We start from the raw sequence: 25,721 nt of genomic DNA, 5'->3' as shown, positions 1-25,721 counted from the left end.
TGAAGCAGATGGGGAAGTTCAGAACCTAAAATCCCTGCTGTCGCAGGCTGCGAGCAGGCCTGGCTCATGTGGGAAGCTGGGCGGTGCGTGCTCCGTGTCACACGACGGGGCAAGCTGCAGCGCTGACGTGGGAGCGGGCGAGGGATGGGTGCGGGTGTCTGAATGGCCCCACTGGAAGCAGTTGTTCCTATCAGGCCCCTTTCTACGCAAAATGCGGTTCAGTTTTACTGCTTGCACATGCTTATAACTATTCTTTATTAGGATGCCTGTATAATTAGTTTTGCTCACATATCAGAAAAGGACCATTTACTGTTTTCTGTTGATGTCTTATCTTCTTTGGTTGAGAATTCTCTCCAGACGTTACTTAAAAGGAGTGTCACCAAAATACTATGTAGCAAAGTCTAGCACCACTTCAGATGCAGTGGTTTTAGCTGTATATTTTCACTGGGAAGGGAATTTTGTAGAGCTTTATCCTGAGTTTTATTTTTTTCACAAGCATGATTAAGAGGTACAGGAGGCTATTTAAAACATTCCTCCGGAAAAAACATTTCACTGGATCATTGTAGGTTGTCAAGAAAATGTCATCAGTTGAGTCACTCATGAAGCTATAACATGTCTCCAGTATGCTGAGATGTCACTTCATGTTCTCAAAACACTGCTCAGAAGCCCCATTCACTTGCTATATCAATGCCTTTTCCCTAAGAAGGAACACAAAGATTGTTCTCTGCTTCTCCAAGTAGGAGCTGATGCGGACAGATGCTTTACAGTAGAGAGACCTCATTGTATTCCTTTGTGCTCTAAGACTGAAGAATGAAGCGCACTGTTGAAATCGTCTGCTTCTGATTGAGTAGTAACACAGACTTAAAGCTGTTGCAGTCTACAGCACCATTCTTTCTCTTGATCCTTAACTCAAAAACAGAGTAATTTAAGTACACTCGCATTCAAGGAGGGTTTTCTCCTAGGGCCTGCAAAATATGTTAATAAAAATTTTAGTTGAAGGGGAAGAATCAGAATGTTACAGTAACTGTGAGGAAATAGAAGCATAAATACATTTGCTTGGAGATCATGAAGTATAGGACTTAGAGATTTATTGGACTTAAGATCTAGTGTTGACTAATGTGTTAAAAGAGAATGGTTGTTCCCAGGATAGTTTCTGTGTTCTGTTTGCCCGGCCTTCTGATGTCTTGCCTTCATTCAGCTGCTCTATCTTCTTGAGTTTTTCCTCACGCAAGATTGTCATATTTAATAATTTTTCAGTATCATTACGAAAATGAATTTGATTGAAATCTTTTGAAAATATTTAGTAGAAAGAACCCTTCTAGATGAAAAATACTATTTTGTAGCTGATCAGAAAATGGGTTTTGTCATAACTGACTGTTGATATAGAAATTTTCATAGAATAACTTATAATGCATTTATTATTAAAAATCCACTAATGTATTTGACCTGGAAAGATGCCCTTTGTTTGTTTGCTTGTTTTTTTCTGTTAAAGCACAACTTACTTTTTTGGTTGAGTGTATTTGATGTACTTGAAATTAAAAAAAAAATAAAACCCACAAAACCTCAGTCATTCCTAACTATGATATTAAATTATGAATGAAAATTCAGTTTTCTGCCTGAGTTGACTGAAGACTTTGTAGCCACAGTGGTCTAGATTCTGGGGACATGCCAGTAAAGATTTCATAAAGGCTAAATAAATGTTTTGTCAAAAGCAATGTGTACAACAGTAAACGGCATAGGAGGGGAACAGACTGAGCCACCAAAAGATGCTACTTATTATAAATAGAATATCGAAAATCATTCATTTTTGGATCTGCATCCTGTTTTTTTTTCTTTTTATTATAACGAGCAAGAGCTATGCTTAGGACCTGTAATTAGCAAAAATAAAAAGAGCTTAAGGACAATTGTGTGTTAATCGGTGAGACATTCTGTACTGAAATTTTGAATATCTTTCTCACTAGTAGAATAATTATTCAGCCCATCCTTTTCCTCTGATAAATGCAACACAACGGCTGTCAGTTTGAGCTGTGTTATTAATTACATCACTTATCAACTTTAAACTCCCTTTATTAAACTGTTATATGCTCTACTTAGTATATTATTCTATAGCTAGTTTCTTAGCATTTGCGCTTGAAAGGTATTTATTTTTGTCATGCATGCATTCCTCTGCAGGAGTGGGGGAGTGTGAAGAATGTGCTCAGTAGTGGCGGCTGAGGCTCATTGCTATTCCAACGGCATGGCTGTGCTCCTCTCGGAGGGCGTTCAGTCCTTGGCATTCATTCCCTCGCGCTGATGTGATAACAGAATAAAGGAGCTTTACAGCTGATTGAAGTCAAGTAGTAGGGCCATTGTAAAGGTTCACAAGAAGATTACTGATGAATACTATTACTGCTGGAGGTTGGGCTAGCAATTGTGCATGTCCATGCTTTCTCATAGAGAATGAATAATGAAGGAGAGGGTGGGCTAACAATTATGAATTACCTACCCTGCTGCTTCCAGAGGGAAGGTGGTGGTGTCCATTTGGCTTCTGATTGTTAACAATTATATGATAAATGCTTACCCATATCTGAGAAACCTTCAGTTTGTTTTTAAATGGCAATAAGAGTTGTGGCTGTATTATTTCTCCAGTTCTGAATGCCAGAACTCCAAAAGGTGTTTGACTATTTCAGGAATTAATAGAAATCCACAAATTTTTTGCATTTCTCTTGTGACAGGAGACAGATTGAAAGCTTTGAATTTATTCCAGTGTATGGAACATTCTTTGCTTATAAACTGAGCAGATGGCTGAGATAAAATTGCAGACTCTTCTGCAGTTTAGTTTGGCTGAACGTTTTTGAAACTAAAATATTTTATTTGTCTGTGATTGTCTTTTCTTGTAGAGAGAGAATATACAGGAAGCATTCTGTCAAATTCCCAGTCTGGCTCTCATTTTTTTTCTATTATGCTTGCAAGAACTGATGGAAATAGAGGATATAAAAACTTTGTAGGAAGTCTATCGTGCAAGAGAATAGCTCTTACTCCCTGTACGGTCTCTGACATGTCCTTGGTTATATACTAAGCCTCGGGTTGTCTAGGGCTTCGAGGTGGGCTAGCACAGCCTCTCCTCTCACACTTGCAAGTGTTCCAGAAAGGCTTTCAACCTCACTTAAACACAGGTTTTTATTAAATATAAGCTAGAATACTTAGTTTTTTAAATAGAAAGAATTTTGTGAGTAGTTAAGAGAGAACCAGAAGTAAAAGGAATTTATATGCAATTCTTCCCCTCTTCAGTACATCTTTTAGGGTAGGTTTGCTTCCAGGTTTGATTTCTAACTTTGACTGTCTGCATTAGCAAATAGTGCAGTGCAATAGGAGTGGATATGCAATGCAAACCACACTTTAGTATGTGAAAGTACACGCGAACGATTGTGAGATGTTACAAAACAACACTTCTGATCCAAACCAAAACACTGCAGTATCTGTGCCTTTAATGAGTTTCCGAATCATAGCAAGGTCTTCAGAGTCCTCTCCAGCCTGTATCAGAGGTCTTTCATCGCTTCTGAGTCCTATGCACTTCCTGCTCCTCTCATCAGTCTTTCTGGCTCTGGTTGGTGTGGGCCCCCAGTTCTTTGCTATATATATATATATTTTTTTTTTTCTGCTGCTTTTTGGCTATGGTCGCTGGAACTTTTCCTTCCTAAGTGCCATCAGTTGCTCCTAAGGGAATCTCCCCTTCCCTCCAGAGGCATCCTCCTGACCTTCTGGCATCTTTTTTTGGAAAGAAAAATAGCCCATGCAAACAGAGAACAGATCAGTGAAACCTACAGTCTTTCAGAATAGTCTTAAATTGGATCTTCTTAAATATCCATACGATTACTGCACACTGTATTGTATAATTTAATATGTCTTCTGTTGTTGTTGATAGATGACAATAATTAGACTCTGTATGCTGTGATTTCTTTGCCCTTCATCTGTCTTTGGAGAACAACAACAGTAATTCTGTAGATCACATTGATACCTCTGAATGAAAAAGGTATTATGAAAAGTAATAAATGGAAGTTATGCCTCCAACTTATGTTTGCTCTGAATTTGTTTCTAATGGTATTTTTATGAAACACAATAAATATATAGTATTATAGTATTGAAAAAGCAAGTTTTATTTAGTGACTTAGAAATAATATCTTGACTAAGGTAAATAGATATAAAAAGCTATACAGCTGCTTTCCTGCATTCTAAGCAGAAATAGTTTGTTTCAGAGTGGAAATATGGTCTATTAGGTTAGAGCAATAGAGATCACAATTGAAGGGTCTGGGGTTTTCTTGCTTCTGCATTTGAATATGGTCACGTCCGTTCTTTGTTTTGTCTTTTGCAAAAAGTTTTGGGTGAAAATGGCCAGATATATTCACCAGCCTACCATTTTCTTTTCTTTCTGTAAATGGAGAACAGATTTTTTGAAAGGTGTTGTATATAAATTATTAAATACAGGACAGCTCAATAGAGACTGTATCTTCTGAATATTCTCGAATAAATTTTCCTGTAGCTGAAAAATTTTCATATACCTTGTGCTGAAATATCTTTTGGCAAAATTAAAATTAGTGTTTTCATAGTTATTAATGTTTAAGTTTAAATTCTAATTGTCTTCATGTTTGTTAATAAACTGTTTTTTCTTCTTTCTAAATGGATTTTTTCTTTGTTCATAGTACTTTATCAAACCTGTGGAAAACCCAGTGTGTTAGTGGAAAACAAATCAATCTGTCCTTTCTGGAAGGTATAAACAACTTTCATTAATGCTACTTTTTAAAGCTTAGATTGCAGGTGGAGAAAAATGCCTCTTAGGTATGTTTTAACTTCAGTTTCATGTTTCAGGGAAAAATCCTTTTCTGCTGTTGATGATGGTTTTGTTTTATTTTAAAATAACCAAGCACACCTGCTTTTTACATAACATTTTCATAATTATAAGCCTTCATGTGATTTTTTGGAAATTTTTATAAAATAAATTTTGAAATATTTCATTGTGTGCCTTATCACTTTTTGAAGCTAAATATTTGCTTTTGTTTGTGTTCAAACAGTTGCAGTATACTTTTATGTCTTGAAGTTTTGTGTGTGATTATCAGCATCATATTTGAATGCCTTCCACGTAAAGTAGGGATGTGATGAAGAGGTTTTCCAACTTGTGGATTCCCTTCAATATGCTGTGGTATTGAGCGTGATTCTTCACACATGCATTCTTCATTTCACTTATTCTAACTGGGCTGCAACATTATTTTCCCCCCTCCCTGCTCTTTGTCTCTGGTTCCTGTGCCCCTTTGTGGACGCAGAAATCTGCAGGTCGCATTCCTCCGGGCTGTCAGTGAGCTGTGCCTGGCAAACCTCTCCTTCCCCCTGGTTTCCATAGTAGCAGCATCTCGCCATTTTTCAGAAATGAGTATACTCAGAAATGAGATACCTGGAATGAGTAATGTTGTTAGCTTTTTGGTTGCTTTTGACATCAGCCTTTTCATAAGGCTGCAGTTTTGCAGAAACACAGCTATGGAGTGGTGATACCTGAGTGCTGGACCTGGCTGAAGAGTAGCTGGCTAATTGTTCATGGTTTTTATGTACTTTTTCTGCTGTTTAATCATTGAAGGTAATGCTAGCTGCTTTCTGCATCTGCTTGCTTTAGTTGCTGTGGCATTATTGGTATGTTTGTTGTAACAGAAGCTGAATGAACTGCAAAGCACGCAGGCCAGGGAATGTTGTTATGTCATGTGATCACGAAAACCCTTGGTGCAATTCAATCATCAGCCGCAGACAAGATTGAACATTCAGCCAAATTGCCATCTAGGTAGAGACTAATCAGATAGTCTCTGTCCTAAATCAGAGAGTGCTGATTTGCAAGAAAGCAGTGTCTTCATGAGGAAGTGTTAAGATTTATGCAGGCCAGCAAGCAGAGGAAAATGTTGGTTCCAACTACTTCCTTGTCTCTAGTTGAACACTGGCGATCAGGAATTACGGATTTTGTCACCGTTCTGGAGCGTGTAGTGCAGTCTGATGGTGAGAGAAGAGGATAAAAAAGCAGGTGTGGTCTTTCTGAGAAGCAGTGTATTGCGAGTATCTTTATAATGGTTGTGCTGGAAACTTGTGTGTTGTTCTTGGCTCTGTGTCATGACTACATCTCTGTTCGCTTGGAAAACAGGACACCAAGGCCATAGCTCCCGCTTAATTACTTTTTCAGTATTTCCGTTTACCCTATCCTGGCCGCTTATCTTCTTAGGCAAGAAGACCAGAAGATTTGTCAGAAAATATCTGATTGGATATGAGGCATATTTGTTCTCAGTTTTTATGGTTTGTTTCTTAAAAATTTAGTGGAGTAGTGCTCTCGATAGTTTATTTGTTATTATTTTCAAGAAATTAGAGTTTTAAAATTCCTTCTTTGACTGTGCAAGAGGTTTTGATGTAAATGTCAGTTCATGTTCAGAATGTAATAGTAGATTTTCCACAAAATATTTATGTATACATTGATATAATCATCCCTTCATTTTACAGATGTGGGAATCTCAGGACTGTGGATAAGATTTTAGTAATATATTCATTGGGTTACTTAATAAGCTTTCCTCAGATGACCTATAATCCTTCATTTCAGTGTTCATTGTAATCAAAATGTTAATTTTTGTCCAAAGAGGTTAACACATAAGCCTCCAAATCTGGAGCTCACATATAATGCCTACAAAATACTCAGTGAGAGGATGTCTTTGAATTCTGTTTTGGCAAAGTACTACTAAACATATTATTGTTATTTTCTGAGAAGCTGGAATAACAGACTATTAGGTTTTAATACTGTTCATTTAGTTTTAGTCTTTCAGAATAAATGTGTCATATTATTTGTACAGTTATTCAAATATTTTCTTTCCATTGGAATCTTTAAGCTAACAGTACTTTTTATAGGTCTGCTTTGAGTAGATAGTTTAGTATCCTTTATTAAAGCTATAATCAATTAATCAAACAATTATGCGACTATTAGACACCTATTTCAGTATCTCTGAAATCCTGGGGCTGAAAACTCTAGTGGTTGTCTTGTGCTTGGTTTATGTATTTCTGCGAAATGTGATAACTGATGAATATGTGCAGAAAAGAATATGGTTGTGTTCTTTTTAATGAACCAGCAATTTAATGAAAAAATTCAGCAATCCTATTGTTTAGTATAAAGGAAGACATGTAAATGAGGCCAGCGCTGAAATTGTGTTTAAACAAAGCTGACAGTTTCTGTATTGTACCCGTTAATTAATTTCCCAACATCAAGGTTCTCTGGGAATGAACTGGAAAAATAATTAAAATGATACATGAGGTAAATAGTTTAGAAATTCAAAAGGTGAAATAGGGAATTAGTTTAGTAAATATTAGTCATACTGCTTATTTGTGCTCATTTGCCTTTTAAAAGCAGGTTATTGAAGAAGTATGATCCAGTTTTGATTCTGATGATGATCTTTCAAAGTTTTTCTCATAGGAGGAAAAGTTGAAATACTCTTTTTTAATAAATGGTGACTGCCCATGTGTACTTTCAAACCAATAGTTATCTTAAAGCAGGTTAACGTTTGTATGAAAATATTTTGCTTTAAAATGAAATTGTTCAGAATTAAATCAGTTGGAATGTGTTTTTACTAATGATCTGGATTTAGTATGTGCTTTGTAAGGTAAATCATATCTCTAAGTAGAATTCTGTGAATAAAAGCAGTTGTTACAGTTTGCTGAGCAGTCAGAAGAAGGGAAAAAAAATCCAGTGTGACACAGCTTTAATTAGTGTCAAGTCACTACTAGAGATTAAATTTAAATATTTAATTTCAAATAAAATTAGTAATTTCAGATATAATTAATAGGGTCTTAATTAAAGGAAAACTTCAAAACAACTTTTTTTCCAGCTGGACAAGCATTTCAGAATAATTGAAGCCCATGTTTAAGCCTAGCTTAAAATAAAAGAGCACTTTGAAATAAATGTTCTTTCTGTCACTTAATGTAGACAAAACTTAGAAGAACTTTAAGTTTTGGTATGCCAGATGTGCATGCCATTGAAAATATTTTGTCTGGAAGTTTTCACTTAAATCTGTCTTATACCCTATAGAAAAAAAGAGTAAATCAGAATAAATTAAAGATGCAAAATGAATTCATCTGGAAAATAGCCAGCAGGTTTGACTTTTGCAATGTATGTTTGAGACTTATCTATACAGCTGCTTGTGTCATCTTCTTATTTCCTCCTCCAGTTTGTGCGATCCGATTTTCTACCGCCTCCCATGGAGGACTTGGCTCAGAACTGAGGGGCGTAAGGAAGGGCATTCTTCAGCTTTATGCACATGCAAGAAACATAATACATTATATGCCTGTGCTTTCTGCTTTTAGGGAAAGTAAAGGGCATTAGCATTTAAGCGCAGCATTAATTTCACAGCATAAATTTGCCAGATCTAGTAGAATAACATAAGATAACTAATTCTTTTGAACGTTCTTAGCAGAAATAGGAAATGTGAATACTGTTGACATACATGTTTTTTAAAAATAGTTGTTCTTCTGTAAAGGACTTACAAAGAGGAGTAAGGGTTGAGGTAATGACTTTTCCATGGTATTTTGGCTCTGCAAGATCTTTCTGGCTTGATGTTATCACCTGAAAACCTTAGTTTCTTTACAGATTCTCAAGTGCTGTGAATTTGTTTGGATCAGGTTTGGTTTTAATGAAAGGATCAAACAGGTCCAGAAATTATCTTCTTATTAACTGGCAGGTGTTTGAATTAGGAACAGCTACCTTTTGGTTTTACCTACAGATTGCAAATTGATTTATTTTTATTTTCATTTTTTTTAACATAAATCATCCAACTTTGTTACTGTGTTATTATCAGATTAGATTTAGTTTAGACAAGTGCCGTTGGTCATTTGTTGCTTTTAGGTTCATCCCCCTGTGAATAGTCACAGTGAAATTATTACAAAAGTAATCACCAGTGTGGAACAGATTGCAGTTCTTTTTCCATCGGGGAACTAAGTACGAGACCTAAGACAACTAACTTGATCCTATTTCATCTTAATCCTGTTTATACTTTTAAACTTGACCCAGAGAAATTAAGTGAACTGTGGTAACAAATGGAATGAGAAATTTGTGGTAACAAATGGAATGAGAAATTAAGTGTCTGTGGTAACAAATGGAATGAGTTAATGTCTATATGACTGTGAGAAATGCTCAGAATCCTCTGCTCTTTCAACATAACCTTTTGTACCGTATTTTTTGCTCTATGTTTTGACTTTCCAAAGCATTTCCTGAACTGTCCTTGAGTAATGTTTAAGGATAACCTGATGGTATAACCAAATTACTGATTTAAGTCATGAACTAGATACTCTTTTAATACATTGCTATAAATGTTTTATTAATAAAACTTTAATAAACTTTATATTATGTTATGTTCTTACTACAAATTAGCTTGCAGAGATTTTCTTTGTAAACAAAAGCAATGATAGAAGACAATCCAAAGCATGCTAACTCAACAAAAATGTATCTTTTATATAAGTACTTTCATGTATAACTGTAAAATTCTTTTGAGCATGTGTCATCACAAAAACTTAAATTTTTATCACCACAGTATTATCATTATTTATTTATATGACTGACTGTAAAGCTGAGAAGTGGGAGAAGACTACACTAAAATATAGTGTTCTCTAAAGCTAATCATAATATTCTTTCATGTGAGTAAATATCCCATGGCATAACTTTCATAAAGAGAAATTATACCTCACAAATAGATTGGAATTCTTTAAGAGCCAGCAAGCATATGCAGAAGGTTGATGTAGTCTACTCAAATTTCTGAAAACAGTGGACAGGATTCTTCACAAAAGGCTATTAAAGAAAATAAATACTGCTGTGAGATTAAAGGGAGATTGTGTGGATAATAACTGGCTGAAACACAGAAAACAAATGGTAGGAGTGAGCAGGCAGGTTTCAGAATTACGGGAAATCACAAGTGATATCCTACGGGAATTTGTGATTAGGCTTTTTGTTGTTTCCTCTGTAATGACTGGAAAAGGGATACAGTAGTGAGAAAACAAAGTTTGCTGACAGTGCCATGTTATTCAGAGTAGTAAAGCTGAGAGGTCGACAGCAAGGAACTGCAGAAGGACTTGGTGCTCCTACCCAGCCAGGCAGTAGATGACGGGTGGAATTCCATGCAGACAAATACAAAGTGAGACTGTGCAGGGTGGAGTGGGACAATCCTAGTTTTACCTGTGCAACAATGTGCTTCAAAGTTAACCTTTCACACTCAAGAGCAAGAGGAAAGTGTCAGCTTGGTAGCAGTCAAGAAAGAAAAGAAAAAATATTAAAGGCTAGGAATTATTAGGAAAGGAAAAGAAAAGAAACAGCACTGTGCAACTATATACATCGATGCTCTGTCTGCATCTTAAATGCTGTGTACAGTTTGGACCCTATTTCAGAAATGGAAAAATATAGGAAAGGATGTTTAAGAAGGATGAGCAAACATGGCAGCACCTGTTTATGAGGAATGGTGGAAAAACTCTAGTCTACAAAAGAGACAAAGCGGAAAATGGCAGGGATATAAAGGGGGAAAAAAAGATGAATAGCGTAAATAAAATGAATAGGGAACGGTTGTTCATACTCTCTTTCAATGCAAAAACTGAACTGCTTTAAATAAAACTACTAGTGTGAGGTTCAAAACACACATGCTATGTAGCATGTACTTAAATTTTGCAATTCTTTGCCACAGGACTTTGTGCACAGTTGCAAAAAGCTTTGGGCAGAATAGTGAAGACAAATCCATTGTTGGCTATTAAATAAAATACTCTACAGCGTATCTTATGAGGTGACTGAGCAGGAGATCACTGAAGGGCGGAAGAGTATTCTGGGGAGGTAGTGCTATACGCTTGCACTGTTTTACACTCTTTCCTAGTCATCTGCTAATGGTCACTGCTGGAGATAGGACAGAGCTAGACGGACTTCTCAGTGATGTGTTAGTGCTGTGTTGACTGTCAGACTGTTTGAACACAAGAAACTGAGTTTTGATAGTGAATTGTGTCTGTGCCTAGGAAATCAGAGTTCATAACTGATGGAAAAGGTGCATTTTGGAGGAGAAGCCAACACATGTTGCACTCTCCATAATGATCCTACGCTGGTTTCTCTCTCTTTCTGCCATAGATTTCCTAGATATTTTGGAAAAATTGCTTAAAAATCTTTGCAGCTATACTGCCTGCTCTTTGTAATAGAGTAGTAATTATGAACAGCATAATTTGCTTTATTCATCTGTAATCATAAAATGCTTGGAAGTCGTTGAGTGTGATCCATTAGGAGAGCATGAAATGCGTTTTTTTCAATACTTCTCCTTAGCACATAGCATTAATCATTCTGGGTACTTCAAAAATAACCAAGTATTGCACCTATTCTATTGACAAATATAATACCATGAGATATTATCCTTTTCAAATGTTGAAGTATCCAGGGCATGGGAGGCAGGTTAGACTAATCATTGGCTAGACAATAATCAGGCTAGTCATACTGCAAACTTTGCCATGCGTGTTCTTTCAGTGATTGTCTAATTCAAGAAGTTTGGGGAGCGCAGTATAAAGAATGCCTTTCATTTCAGCTGCCGAGGAAATCCAGCTTCTGCATGGCAATGCAATATTTGTGATGTTAACAATCTAAATGATTTTTATTAATAATGACAGATAGTTCTTAGATAATGTGCTCTGAGTCGTTGGTAATATGTTCAGAATAAGTCTTCGGGAAGGTTGTACATCTGTCTTGAGATCTTTTGCTAAAATATTTAAATCAAGGTCATTGCTTATATTTGATTTTAAATAGCTTTTAGCTTGTAGTCTGCATTTTTGAACATTTAGAGATCAAACTATTTGTAACTTCAAAAGCTACAAATGGAAAAGTATAATAGGTAGCAGGTGTTAGAAAAGGCAATTATGCATTAGCTGTTTTACTCAATTTTCAAAACTGTCTGAAACTATCCATTGGAAATACTTTGTAGCCTCGTCTTATCTCTGAAGCGTGATGAATTTTTAAGTCTATAGGGAATATGCATTTTTTTCTCTAATGAATTGCATATTTAAATCTATTTGGTTTCGTTTAAAAGAGCTGAACAAAATTGTATTGAAAAGAAAGGCTGAAGAGGAAAATTTCAAGAGAAAACAAAGGTTTTTATATACTTCCAGATATTCTTTCTGCATTTCTTCGTAAACATTTTCAATCTTCATAATTAAAGTTTTGAGTATATTTGCTTTTAATTTTTTTCAAACTATTTCTCTTGACTTTCTGGCTATAGAAGGACTCTATTATATGATAATAGACTGAACTCTTGGGCTCAAAATCAGAATTTTAGATTATTGTCACAAAAGGAATACTATGATTATCTGATTTGTCTGCCTATGTAATATAGTTTTGTGAGTCAGTGTAACAGAGCAAAATAAACAATTTTGAGGCAATTACTGTAAATTGACTTTGAAAGCAACATTTCAATCTCTAGACAGATTTCTTTGGTCATCGCCCCTTTTTCCCCTCTGCTTTTGAAGAGCACGTATTGACAGGGATGGAAAATGGAGGATTAGTATATATTAATACTAACATTTGAGGAAAATAAATGTTCCTTTCAGGTCCCTCTTTCTTGCTCATATGACGTAATAAAAGAAATTTAAATTTTTTTGTTATGTTGTGCTAGGATAACAAATAATCCAATATATAAAATATCCTGAATAATAATCTTTTTTTAATGAACGTGTAGCAAGGATGACTTACATAATGGGGAAAAACTTCAAGCTATGAACTGAGTTACTTAAGGATGCTATGAAATGTCCTTCTTTTGGAAGATTTTAAAACAAGCTTTTAAAATTGGTAAAGAGTAGTTTAGATTTAGTTCATTTTGAGTTTGGGACAACAGGATGGATTGTGTGGCCCGTTTCATGTATTATTTCTATTTATTTTGGTTAATGTTTTATAATTTTTAACAACTTTTATATTAATGCAAGTAATTTCCTTAGTTAAGGAAAAACACTTAGTGAAAACTTTATTCCTTCTTTCTTTTCCATTGTCTGACCTGTGCTCTCCCATCATCCTGCCCATCATCTTGAACGATGTATTCTGTTTTTTATTCCTGCCTACAGAATATTCAACTTCCTACTTCTCCATCAGCAAGAATATTATGAATATTCTGAATATTGAATATTTATGAATATTATGAAGTAATAAGTTGTTTCAGTACACTTGCTTTACTTGAGTAGAACACTATTTTTCCTAAGCAGTAAGCTACAATTCTGAAATGACCAGCAGAAAATATGAAAAAAAGATCTGCCATGTTTTAAGGAGGTGTACTTAGGAGATCTTAAGGATTATTTAGGTATCAGCATTTAAGTGTCCCTGCATTTGTCAGATTCTGTAGCTTAATTTCATAATTATTTTTAAATGATATTTTAATGAGATTTTATGTAGCATTAGTTCACAGTGATCACATTGATAATTTAATGTCATATTTATTTTTTCAGTTCCAAGTGTAATGGGAAATAAAAAACTTACTCAGTGAGGTCTTTTAAAAATAAAATCTCAAATTTGTCTAAACTCATGATCATGAAAACTTAATTTCTAGCGTGTTTTTTATAAAGTGACTGTATCTGGTGACTAGAAATAGAGCAGAAAGCAGCAGATGTGTATAGAAATCTGAGTTGTTAAAGGTTTTATTTGTGTTACAAGGAGTAGAGCAAGAGCTTTTTGTGTTTTTTTGTATTTTTTTTAACTTTGGTAAGAACCTCTCAGTCAGTCAAATATTGACCAAGTTGTATATTTATAAAATGCTAATAATTTGGCATAGCAGAATTTGTAATCAAAAAGCTATTAGTGTAAAATGGAACTACCAAACTTAATAATGGAGGCGAAGCATACGTTCACGCCTCAGTGTTGAACTAGATAATATGAAAATTATGATATGAAAAGAAATAGATTTAGCTGACATTTTTAGTTGGTATTGAATGGCAAAAAAATACATTTGGGGTGTTAGGTGTGTTGATGAAAACTATGACTTTGTACATTCAAATGATATTTTCTTTTCAGTCTGAACCAGAGGGTTTTTCTCACTTCCACTTGTACGTCTGTGCTGCCTTCCTTGTCAGGTGGAGGAAAGAGATACTGGAAGAGAAGGACTTTCAAGTAAGTTAAGACATTTTTGTATTACAAAAAATTGGGGATATTTTTCAAGCACAGGGTGGTATTTATTAAATTTAGGATCATAGGTTTACACGGAGATGAATTTATGACAGAGCAGTAGCAGTTGCACCAAGACTGACGATGTCTGACTGTTTGAGGGAGTTGCTCCAAAGCTGTTAAACCTGAAGTGATTGACTGTAAGCAGTAAGAGATGAGTTTTCTTTGTCCACTCTGAAAAAATTGCTGCTCAAACTGAGAAGGTGATTTCTGTATATACTACAATAAGAAAAGCTTTGATATTTCATAGAGAGATTTTCTGAAAAGGTAACTTGAGGGCTTTTTTTTTTTTTTATCTTAAATGCTGCACTGGAGTTACTTATTTATAATTTCGCATCTTTATAATGTAACAGCACACTGAAAAAAGATGTTCTTTCTTTCAAAAATGCTAGGCATGTGGTCTTTTAAAATAAGGAGCCTGTTTTCAGTGGTAAGTAAAAGGCCTGTAAGAGTATTTACTTCTGTTCCCTACATTTCAAAACCTTTCTTAATTTGTTCAGGAAAGAGCATATCAGGTAGTAATTTGGAATAGGATTTGAATAGTGTAAAAGGCAAATAATTTGCCTACTCATGTAGTTCAGTTATATCTGTGAACTGGAGATGGTGTACTTTCACAGAGGTACTTTAGATTGACTTTTACTTTGATACACATGCAATACCAAAAAGGAATTAAAGGCCTGAAAAATGCCAACTGTGAGCAAGTCGTGCTGCAGAGTTTGCACCAGTTCTGCTCCTGGAGAATGTCCTGTTACTGGCTTCTTGTCTCTACAGCTGACTGAACTCTGTTGCCTTGTACAAATGCACCATTGTGTAAATCTGTGCATCATTTCAATCTATTTTATATTTCTTCATAAAATGATTTGTTCAGAGCACTTTAACTGCTGTTGCTCAACTTCCCAATAAATTAACGCCTAAGAGTACAGCACAACAAATGAAATTTATACTGCCTCCGAACACTATCAGATTGTCTTATTTTGTCAAAAAACAACCTTAATGTTGGTAGCCCATGCCTCTCTACTATAATTGTTCCCATTAAATTTTTTTGAGGTGATTTTCTGTACCAAAGCTCATAGCATTTTTGCCCTTCCCACCAAATACAGGACAACTATGTTAAAAATAAATAATAATCCGAGGGTAAAGTACTGTGAAGGTTTGTTTTATTCTGCTTAAATATGTTCAGATTTGGTCATTCATGTAATAAGTTATTTCTTCATGGTTTAATTTCCTTAAAAGCTACTAAAACAGAGTGTAAATTATATAAATCAGGAACACTCTGGAACACATTTATTTATTAGACAACTTTAGGTTGCTTACCACATAAAAATGCACTTAGTCATTTCGAGGATCTGTGGACAAATGCTACTTTCATCACTATCTTATTTGTTACCACTAAAAGGTCTGGCCTTCTTTATTGTGTAACGTGACCTTTTAAAATGACTGAAGTATTATCCGTTCTCCAGATGATACTTGTCTCCCACAGGCCAAAATAAAACCTGGTATTCTTCCACTTTGTTAATAATAGCTGATTGCCTGGTCTACAAAGTAGCTAGCTCAAATAATAGGGGTTTAAACGATATCTGAAAACCAGAAGTTCCGAATGTGCTGCTGGAGTGCTCGGATTGCACGTGGTTCACATCATTCAGAAGTCACGGTAGGTTTTGCACTGAAATTTTGTGGTCCATAAATTATATTGTGAATCATCAAAACATGCATCCAGCAAGCTCTCTGGCACACGGTGTGTGTTGTAGTCCTTTTCTGCCTACTGCACAGATGATGCAAGTCTCTACTGAATGTCAGCCTGAGGTCCTGGCGCTTTAGTACAAACTGGGAAGACTCATGCTTTTGTTCCTTTGCACATCTGTTTGGTCTCTTTCAGTAGAATTTAAAATCTCGCAGGCATTTTAAGGCAGAATGATTTCCTCAGTGGGACATCAGGTGTGGTGAGATGGGGCACTGAGCAGGGTTTGAATCAAAGATCAATATTGAAGAACTTGATTATGTAATACTTTATTATTATTTGATGAAGTATGTGTTAGCAGTATAAGGGGCAGGAGGGTGACAGAAAATAACTTTTGCTCTTAACATATTATTTCCCTTCTTTTAAGGTTTTAGGTAGATGAACAATGTCTTGCCGCAACCTAAGTTATCAGTGAACAGATTAATTATAGACTTATATACCAGATGTTCAGCTGTTCATGATAACAGTTCCTTAATGCAGACTCTGTGTATGTGTGTGTGTATGCATGTGATTTTTTTTCCTGCACTGTTGTGTAGTGGAGAAAGAAATTTTGCAGTGAAAGGAGTCAGGTTGGCTGGGCTAGTCATATGAAATGATAGACTCAAAACAGTTGGGTATTTGGTTTACATGTGTAGAACTAAGTATTATTATATAAAATAAAATAAGCGATGGTGAGGGAAATAGGTAAATAGGTAGAGGAAGAAATAAATGTACAAGAAATACTGGGTTTTTTTTGATTTTAACATCTTAAAAACAATAAAAACTGAAAAGGTAATGGAAGTAGGTGTATTAGTAATCATAGTTAGTCTTTTGAACACAACTGAATGTATTAACTCTGACCTTCATACTGCAATGCTGTTATGTTCTTAATTTGATTTGCTTTTAGTACTCCTGGTGACTTAAGTGAACCTATTTGCAGTATATGAAGTTAAACAAATTGGTAAACCCCTGCTGATTCAAGGCCTGTTATTAGAAAATAAATATTCTATGTTGCATATAGACCTATTGTCTGATGTACTTCATACTGTCAATGAAATATGACAGTACAAGCACTTAAGTATGTGTTTCATGCTGATATTGTAGATACATGATGGTTTTATATTGAATTTATAGACATACATCTGAATTTAACAGAATATTTTTCCTCCTTACATTTTAAATTAAAATCTATTTAGGATTTTGTTAAAGATTCAAATAGGAATTTGAGGAAGGAATTTGTTAAAGGTTCAAATAAATGGGCAATGTTAGCTACTAAATTTCAAATATTCATTTGATACAAATTATACAGGGATAGATATTTATACGTTTCTATAGTTTTGGCCAAAAGTATCACTACAGCTAAGTTGTATATTTTAAATAGTAATTTGACTTCAGCTTTTTATTAGATGAAATACTGAGCAATAGAAGAAATTAACACCTTATCTAAATAAAGTTGTCCCTCTAAATTTATAAATTGTCACAAAAAGTGGATTAAGGTGTGAAATATTGTCACCCTTAAAACACCATCTGATGATTGTATGCATTATAATTTGTTGAATTTAGCAGTTTGACAGAAAAAAGCTCTGTGCATTTCAGTAGCAACAGAAAGGTTAGTGAAGTTGGTTTGAGGAAGGGGTCAGTGTCTTGAGCAAGACTGATGAAAGATTTCTTTCCAATAGCACTGTGCTGTCTTCACCTCCGGTGAGAATTTTGTGTCTCAGCAGATGGAGAAAGGATGACTGGAAAGCATGCTGCAGTAATTAGTTATTCCAGCATGGCATTCAGTTCTTCTTGAATACCAGTTTTAATGAGAACTAGGAAAAAAGTCAGTTCACTTGTCTGTTTTTGTAAACTTGAATTTTCCCTGTCAATGTCAGGTTGATGCTTCACCAGAAAATGTATGTCGCATCTTCTAGATGCATTTGGCTATTTCCAGTAACATTTTCATGGCAGCTCATCTGGTTTGACCAGTAATCCTGCAGTTATTAGGGGAAGGGAGGAGAGAAAGGTTACCATTATGTCTGTTTAACTTCTTCCTTCTACCCAGTCATTGCCACACAGGCATGTACAGTGCTTCCACCTCATGCAAAGCAGTTTAACTGAACTTCAGCACCAGTCCTGTCCACTAGCCCAATACTTTTGTTATTTTGTGTTTAAAAAAAAAGTATCTTTAAGATTTTGTAATTGTAAGAACAGACTTTCAGAAATGATAGCTGTGTGTGTCTTCCTGAACGCTTCCAAAAGCTGATTTGCTTACAGCTGCCCTCGGTGAGGATAAAAAGTGCCAAACTGCTTTTCTGTTTTTCGCTAAGTAAGGTGATTGCGATGAGGAATGGTAAAGAAAACTTTTCAAATTTGGATTTATAAGAGGAAGTAAATTTAAATGAGAAGACAGGAAGACATGTCTTCATCTCCCTCAGGACAAGCCAACATTTTGCTGACCCCTTCTTGCTGTTGATACTAATGAAAAGTAGAAATACTACTCTTCTAATGAAATCCGTATTAGGTAAACTGTATTCAGGTCATTTATATTTTTCTAGCAAAGTGAATTAATTTGTATGCAGACACAGGATACTTAATTTTGTGCCCTAGGTTCATTCATTCAATGTCTTATTTATTCTGGGGAAAACAGCAGCCGAGAATACAATCTATTATATTTTTGTAGTTAAAAAGTCTTTCTTCATTTTCTCGATACATTTAGATGTTATATGATAGTAGTAGTCCAGGGTGCAGATACCCTGGAAGAAAAATGTCCTTTTGTTTTAAATTAGTACGGTCATTTCAAGTCCATGAATAGGTGAAGGCTGATAAAGGTTTTAATTAAATTAAAAAAAAAAAAAGAAAAAAAAGATGAGATTAGGAAAGTCTGCTTGCTTGTATCCAGAATTAGTCTGTGAATTCTCATGGGCTGTTTCATACCTCATTTTGTGAGGCATAACAATTCCTTTTCTATGGAGGACTTTTTTATTTGAGATGGAGAAATTTTTAGCTCTCCTTGGCATTGGGCTTTGATTAGCATCTTATGCTGTGCTAAACTATGTGTATTAATCATGTGAGGTATTGAACAAAGTTATAAAAAGCAAAATTTTGGTTTGTTTTATTTTGTTTTAACTTGTTTCTTTCTTCTTGCTTACCACAAATATAATTGGAGGAGGTTCTCTTTTTTCTGCAGTGCTAATAATTTCTGATATATCAGGTGGTAAATTTGTCCATGCAGCTCTGACTGTGTGGTAGGTCAGCTTGTCCTTTGAGAAGAAAATGATTATGTTGTCTTTGAACTATAGGTCTAAAGCTGTAGCCAAACTGTATCCTCATTATCTTGTCCTTTTCTTTCTGTGTTCTTGATATAGTAATTTGTGATGTTTGGGTCTTCAAATTATAATATCTTCATATGTGAAAATATTCTGTTTATGAACCACTCAATAAGGTTGAGTTCAAGTTTAGATGGGACATTCTTGGTCCCATGTCCCATATGTGAATAGTAATATAAAAACAAACATTAATTGGTCGTCTTTAAGTCTGTAAAGTCTGAAACAGAAATTTATTTAAATTTCCGCAAAGCTCTGTACCACTGAGTGGCAGCCAGAAATATAAGGAGATGCTGTTTGCCTGATACTTTCTCTCTCACTGCAAGAGGCAACACCAGAAATTCTATAACAGAATCCTTTTGCATATGCATTTTAGCCTGACTATTTTTGAACTTATGCATTTGGATAAGGTTAGAATGATTTTTTTGGTGCATATCCACACTTTAGTGAAAAACCTTTCAAATATTTTTCTTAAATTTCAAATATTGTATTTTCCACTTACCAGATTGCATGCACATTAGCTTACAAAAAGAAAAAAAAAGAGAATTCAGTCTAATCATATCAAGCTACTTCCAAACCTTTTGAAGTCTGCTCATCAGTAATCATTAATCACTTCACATTGTTCTACCATGCGTACATAGTATTTTTTCTCACAGCAGGTAAAAAGTGGTACGGTCTAAGACTGACATCAGCGCAGCTGAACATTAAATTGATCTCCTAAACATGTGTCTTGACCTTTATTGATATGAAGTATTCTCCATCACCATTTTACTGAATTGAAATGTGATTAGTGTTTTTAAAATGCTTTAAATGTTCAAGCTTAAAAAGGATGAATTTTGTCAGTGCCAGTAATGTGAATACGTTGTAGGGGCAGGCTACTTCTTAGGTATTTCTCATCAGCAAGAAAGGAATGTCTAGGAAAAAAAAAAGAGCAAGAAAGATTGGTTTATCAGAGCTTTTCTGTATGATTAGAATTGTTCAAAATTGTGGACAAATAAGTTAAATTGAACAGAACATAGTTCATATACAAATTCTATATTCCTATTGGCAACATACAGGAATATGCCTGCTTATTTATCATCATGAATTAGTTCTTAGCAGAAGCAAAAATTTAAAGGAGAGGCATTTAGAGACTGCAATAAAGCCTGTCCCTCACGTTCTTCTCTGCAGGATACTCAAAAGCAGCATTTACAGTGTCACTTGCTTATAAGTAGTGATCAATGTGAGTAGTAAATCAGCTTGATGCAGACACGCTTTGTACCTTTTCAGAGACTTTAATACAGTTCTTCCGTTTTCTGCATTCTGTTTACAATTGAGCAAAACTGTCTGCAGCAGTGAACTTTGATCTTGTGATATCTTCAACCAAATGTGACAGAAAAGATGAGAATTTTAGGGGACTGATTGCCTAAAAAGTGTTCTGAATGTATGTGTGTATTTTTGTCTCAAAACAGACAGCTTAATCAGTGGATCTCCTAAGTTTCATTTTCCCACAGTCATCTCAGTGTGCCATTAGCTGTGACACTTGTTTAACAATCATCAGTGTTACAGTTTTTTTGCTCATCACTTTTTCAAATTTATCCATTTTTGAGTTCTGAATAAATAAAAATGTGGCAAAGTATGTACATTTTTCTTCTGAAAATGCTAACTCTTTGGCAAATATGCAAATGCCTATAAGCTATTTCTCAGTTCTTCATGTCTGATAATGCTTTTGGAGGAACATCACTTTTAAACTGAAAACTCCTAGCAGAAAACTAAAAGTTTTAACTCGGAAAAACACCTTCATAATGCCTCAAGTGCATGTAAATATCTTTATTTTCATACTGATCTTGGTTGTCTATGAAAACCGTCTTATCTACCCCCACCAATGGCATTTCTTATACCCTACTCTGATTCAAGATGATAGTAAGACTCCACTTACTTACAGTGCATGGGCTTTAGCAAGGGCACCCAGCCCACAGGAGACAAAACCAAATATGATTCCACAAGGCAGTTTTCCTTGACAAAAAACTCTGTTTTCTAGCAAAGTGTTGGCCTTTTCTCAAGGATAAAGTCATTTCTGTTCCAGCTTTATTTTGGTTTGCTACAGGTTGCCTTGCTGGCTAGAAAATCCCTGTAGCTCAGGCTCCCAAATGTTCAAATAATCATTTATATACAATCAGATAAAACTTTGATGCTATTCCCATATTTTTAATGTTTGAAAGAATTTAACAGATTAACTTTCTCACTATAAGTTGATCATCAAGTCATGATAGAAATTGTGTTCATTTTAATCTATTTGAACAAGATATTGTTCTCACAGCTGTCTGTTTGGTCAAGTATAAGAAATCAATGTAGGGCTTCTCTGAAACATGAGATTTGCAGGTTAATGTAAGTTTTGGCAACAGACGTGTGAACAGATGTTTTATGTGTAATCTCGAGCAATTTGCCACAAAGTACACTATTTTTAGACATTGTCTCATGCATCTGCCTTATAAAATTGGAGCCTCTTGACTTTCCACAGATTATTTCATGCCACCTGCCCATGTCCTGTTAAGTTGTTCTTGTCTTACTATGATAAAATTTAATACAATAGAGTTCAAACTGCAGTGTCCCAAGAGAAAGCGTTTGATTTTAGGAACTTAAAGGGGAGGAGGGAATCACAAGCTTTGTTTTACTGAGACTTTATAGTTGCTTACCTTCTGTCCTGCTGACATCATAACCTTTTTTAGTAAGTTTTGATCCCAATTTGAAATTTGCTATGTAATGCCTGAAGACAAAAAATTTTACATGCAATTTAGAAATTTCTCAGTTGTCACTTTTGATAGCAATGAAAATATCTTACATCATTGAAGATATTTTATGTTTTCGGATAGGCATTTTAAGTATTTTCCAGGCACCTATAATACAAAGGTTAATATTGTGGAAGAGAATGATAGTGTTTCAATTATAGTTAGAATTTTTTAGAACTTATAGTTAGAACTATGGAACTGATGGACTTCTGTGGACTTAACCATGTCTTTATGCTGCATAAACACAGCTCTATTCCTACTTTAGATTAGCTGGTTTTACTTCACATATGTGAGGAATGGAGAAAGAAATATACAAGGCAGACAGTAAATGGAAGACTTTCTAATTCTGACTCAATTTTTCCATTGTACACCAATGTGATGTTCTGTGGAGTTGAACAGCAAGATACCAAGGTCATTCTTGGCTTGCAGTATTTCTCTTGATGGTATAAAATGTTCTGTGTTATAGACAGAGTCCAACACTGATATCATCTTTAAAAAGAGAAAAAGTGATAGGTTTAATACAAATACAATATTCCTTAAATGTGGTTAAGTTTGGTTTATGAAGTGAATGCAAAACGTGAAGTTCATTTAATTTGTACTATCTAAGCTTCAGTAATCAAAGATACAAGTAATGAGGACCTTCTTATTCATCAACATGACTTAGACTTTGACTTATTGTTATTCATTTTCCCAACTACAGCTATAATTCCCAAATTTTGCTGAATTCATGAGAGGGATGTGAATGATTGATGCTGTTAAGTGATAAAACCTTCAAGCATGATTTTGAGCATATTTACAATTAAAATATTAATAGAAAATATAGCTGTTGAATTTAATAGTGTAATGTACAGGATATTTAAAAGATTGATAATGAAATAAAACATTAGGGAGCAGATTCAATTGTCATACTGAACATAAGCTGATAGTAATGTTGGACTTCATTGATTTAACTGTTGGACGCTAGAGATTTAGTTCAAATTTTCAGTTTGAGTAAGTTATCATTTCATTGACATAGCTAAGCTATAAAAATATATTCAACATGTTATAGTAAGGAATCTGTCTTGCAGATTTTTTTTTTTTTCCATGATTCTAAGATACAGGCATTCCTGTCTGTCTAACAGACATTTTCACCCATGCTGTCATCATCCAATGTCTTTATTACTGCAATGTCCTTTTCTTTGGCTTTGACAAATGCATTTTTGTTTCATTTATTTTCATCCAGACTGCATAGAAGCTGTAAAGATCATTTTTCAGACCATCATTCTTTTCTTGCTTTGCACCTTCTTTAGCTCCCTTTTCTCTATGACATGAAGGAAAACTTAGGTGCCTTTGCTTCCAAGGCCTTTGATGGACTACTACCAACACTTTACATGTCATCTCATATTCTGTATTGAGATGTTGACTGCCAGTTTATCAGCCAGTGATAACAGCTTCATCACACACTTCTTAAGTCCTCCAGAAAGTATCTGTGCTATTTCCTGTGTTGACCATTTTACTTAAATGGAGCACCTCATACAGATCTTCAGAGTTACTTTTCTCTAAATCTTTATGTAAGTTCTCTTTTTCTGTGATGCCTAGAATAGATGTGACAAGTAGGCTCCTGGTCTGTTAATGCCACTTATGGTCACACTGATCAGTTTTGTGTCATTTCTTTTTTATTTTATATGAATTTGTTCTCTCTTGCTTTAGACTTGAGCCATAAAATCTTTGGTAGTGACTGTCCTTTATGCTGTATTTATACAGTCTTTAACATAATGCTACTTTAATCCAAGCAAATACCAGGTATTAGCTTCATGTTGTTCCCTGAAATATAGGAAGAACACTCTACTGTAAAAGGACAAACAAGCAAAACAATAATAAAAACCTCAAGCACATTGTAATAGACCCTGCTGAGTGAACTCTTGCCATCCAGAAAGTTACTGGCTTGTATTTCTTCAGGCCTAGTGTTGAAGTCCAATACTTTCTGTCCAAGGTCTTTTAGATGTTTCGTGTGTGGAGGGTTTAATGTTTAATACAAAATTTACTAATTTGAAATTATGTGAAATTGCATTGGATTTTGATTTAGCAGAGTGATACAGCAATATACTTAAATCACAATGCAAGTACAAATTAGGCTTAGCAGAGTATAGCAATTGCACTCCACAGTTAGATCACAACGTAAACATGAATCTCATTACCAATGTGCAGGATTTGCTGCCCATCATGATGCTAGGTGTCCCCAGTTGCCAAGAAGGAGAATGTGGCTTGAAAGCAGCTCAAGCCTGTAGCTCTCTTCAAACTTCTGTTTTTTGTTTGTTTTTTATCCTTTATGTTGGGCTGAGCCACATATACTACCCATGCTGATGTGCCCGAGTCATTTATAGCTGTGGAGTCTCCAGGGACAAGCTTGTGCCCCGTTTCTTAGCATCCCATGCCTGTATTCCTCTATGCTGCATCCAGTGTTTTCACTTCACAAGGCTGCTGCTATCATAACAGGTTTGTATTTCTCTGTGCTACATCATTTAGAGTCATAAACATCTCATTCTACATAGAATAACTGCTTGTTGCTGCTATCTATATAAAACTGTGGTTGTACTATGCAAAGATAGACAAAACTAAAACAAATTGGCATTAAACAGAAGAAAAGTTCAGACAGGACAAGCCTCAGTCCTGAGGCCTTGCAAACTCAGTACCAAGCTTATGGCCCGTTACTATTAATGGTCATACCAGTTTATTGCTAAATTACTATTATAATGTGTAGAGCCAAGTTCAGAATTCTTACAGCTGAAGAAAACTATGCAACAGACTCCATGATGGGAAACATTTGTTTCTTTGTCACCCTCTGAGTCCGACAGTGAGCAGTACACACCTGGAGGTCGAGGCTGGCGACCACTGCCATGTGGTGTCCTGGTGGCAGGCCGGGTGTCCTTGGCTCCTTGGGCTGCCCTCAGAGCTGGAGTTGTTGCGTTGTGACTTCCTCAGCCACTAGGGGTTGGTAGAGCCACAGCAAACCGAGGCACTTGCTCAGAGATGACAGGGCTTTACGGAAAAGTACAGAACAATAAACTAAATGCCTGTTATATGACTAGAAATATCACTGATTAAAATCCTAGAATCATAGAATAGAAGCAGATCTAATACACAAGCTATGTTACTTTAGCAATAATTATATCTCTAAAACCACTTTTGTCCAGCTCTAGGTCTGCATTTCTTTAATTCAGGGACAGACAGTTACACAAGCAGTTGTTACAGTTAACTGATACAGACAGTTTATCTAGAACAAAGGTATCCTCCAGTTTCCTTTGCTATTAAGATAAATTCAGGGTTGTTTTTGCAACAACCACGGTTAATCACTCCATTCATTCTTCCCTGAGCTGTAACCTCAGCTCATCTCCTCAGAGCCTTCTTCTGTTGCAGGGGTTTACTGATCATGCCAGCCTCCCAACAGGTCTCTTTCATACTTGGCAGAATTTCTTGTTAAATCTAAGCTGTATTTGGTCATGAATATCTAATACATCCATATCCTTTAGGACATGACCTGTGAAGCTTACCATATTGGAGCCTGTTGGGTCATTGGGACATTAGTGGTTGTAATCCACCAATTAGAAAAGGAAAAAATAAAACATTTATTGTCCTCCTTTCAAATTATTCAAACTAGGACCCTGGTTAATGAAGCTCAGATACAATCGAGTTTACAACATTGTTTTCCAGTTTTGGTCCCAGTGCATTGGAGAGGGCCCACAGTATCTCAGATC

The 25,721-nt window shown here is 35.3% G+C and overlaps 1 protein-coding gene across 1 annotated transcript in view; it reads left to right on the top strand.

Annotated features, from left to right (window-relative positions):
* Nucleotides 1–25,721, top strand: part of LOC112969586 (TBC1 domain family member 22A) — a 174,283-nt gene that overhangs the window by 111,540 nt on the left and 37,022 nt on the right. Inside the window, exon 10 of the mRNA XM_026073024.1 lies at nucleotides 14,045–14,140. Within this exon, the coding sequence (XP_025928809.1) occupies nucleotides 14,045–14,140 (96 nt within the window). The remainder of the gene's footprint in view (nucleotides 1–14,044; nucleotides 14,141–25,721) is intronic.

The sequence above is a fragment of the Apteryx rowi genome, unplaced genomic scaffold, assembly GCF_003343035.1.
Source record: "Apteryx rowi isolate R43461 unplaced genomic scaffold, aptRow1 scaffold_357, whole genome shotgun sequence".
Lineage (NCBI taxonomy): Eukaryota > Metazoa > Chordata > Aves > Apterygiformes > Apterygidae > Apteryx > Apteryx rowi.
This window is presented reverse-complemented; position numbering and strand designations above follow the sequence as displayed.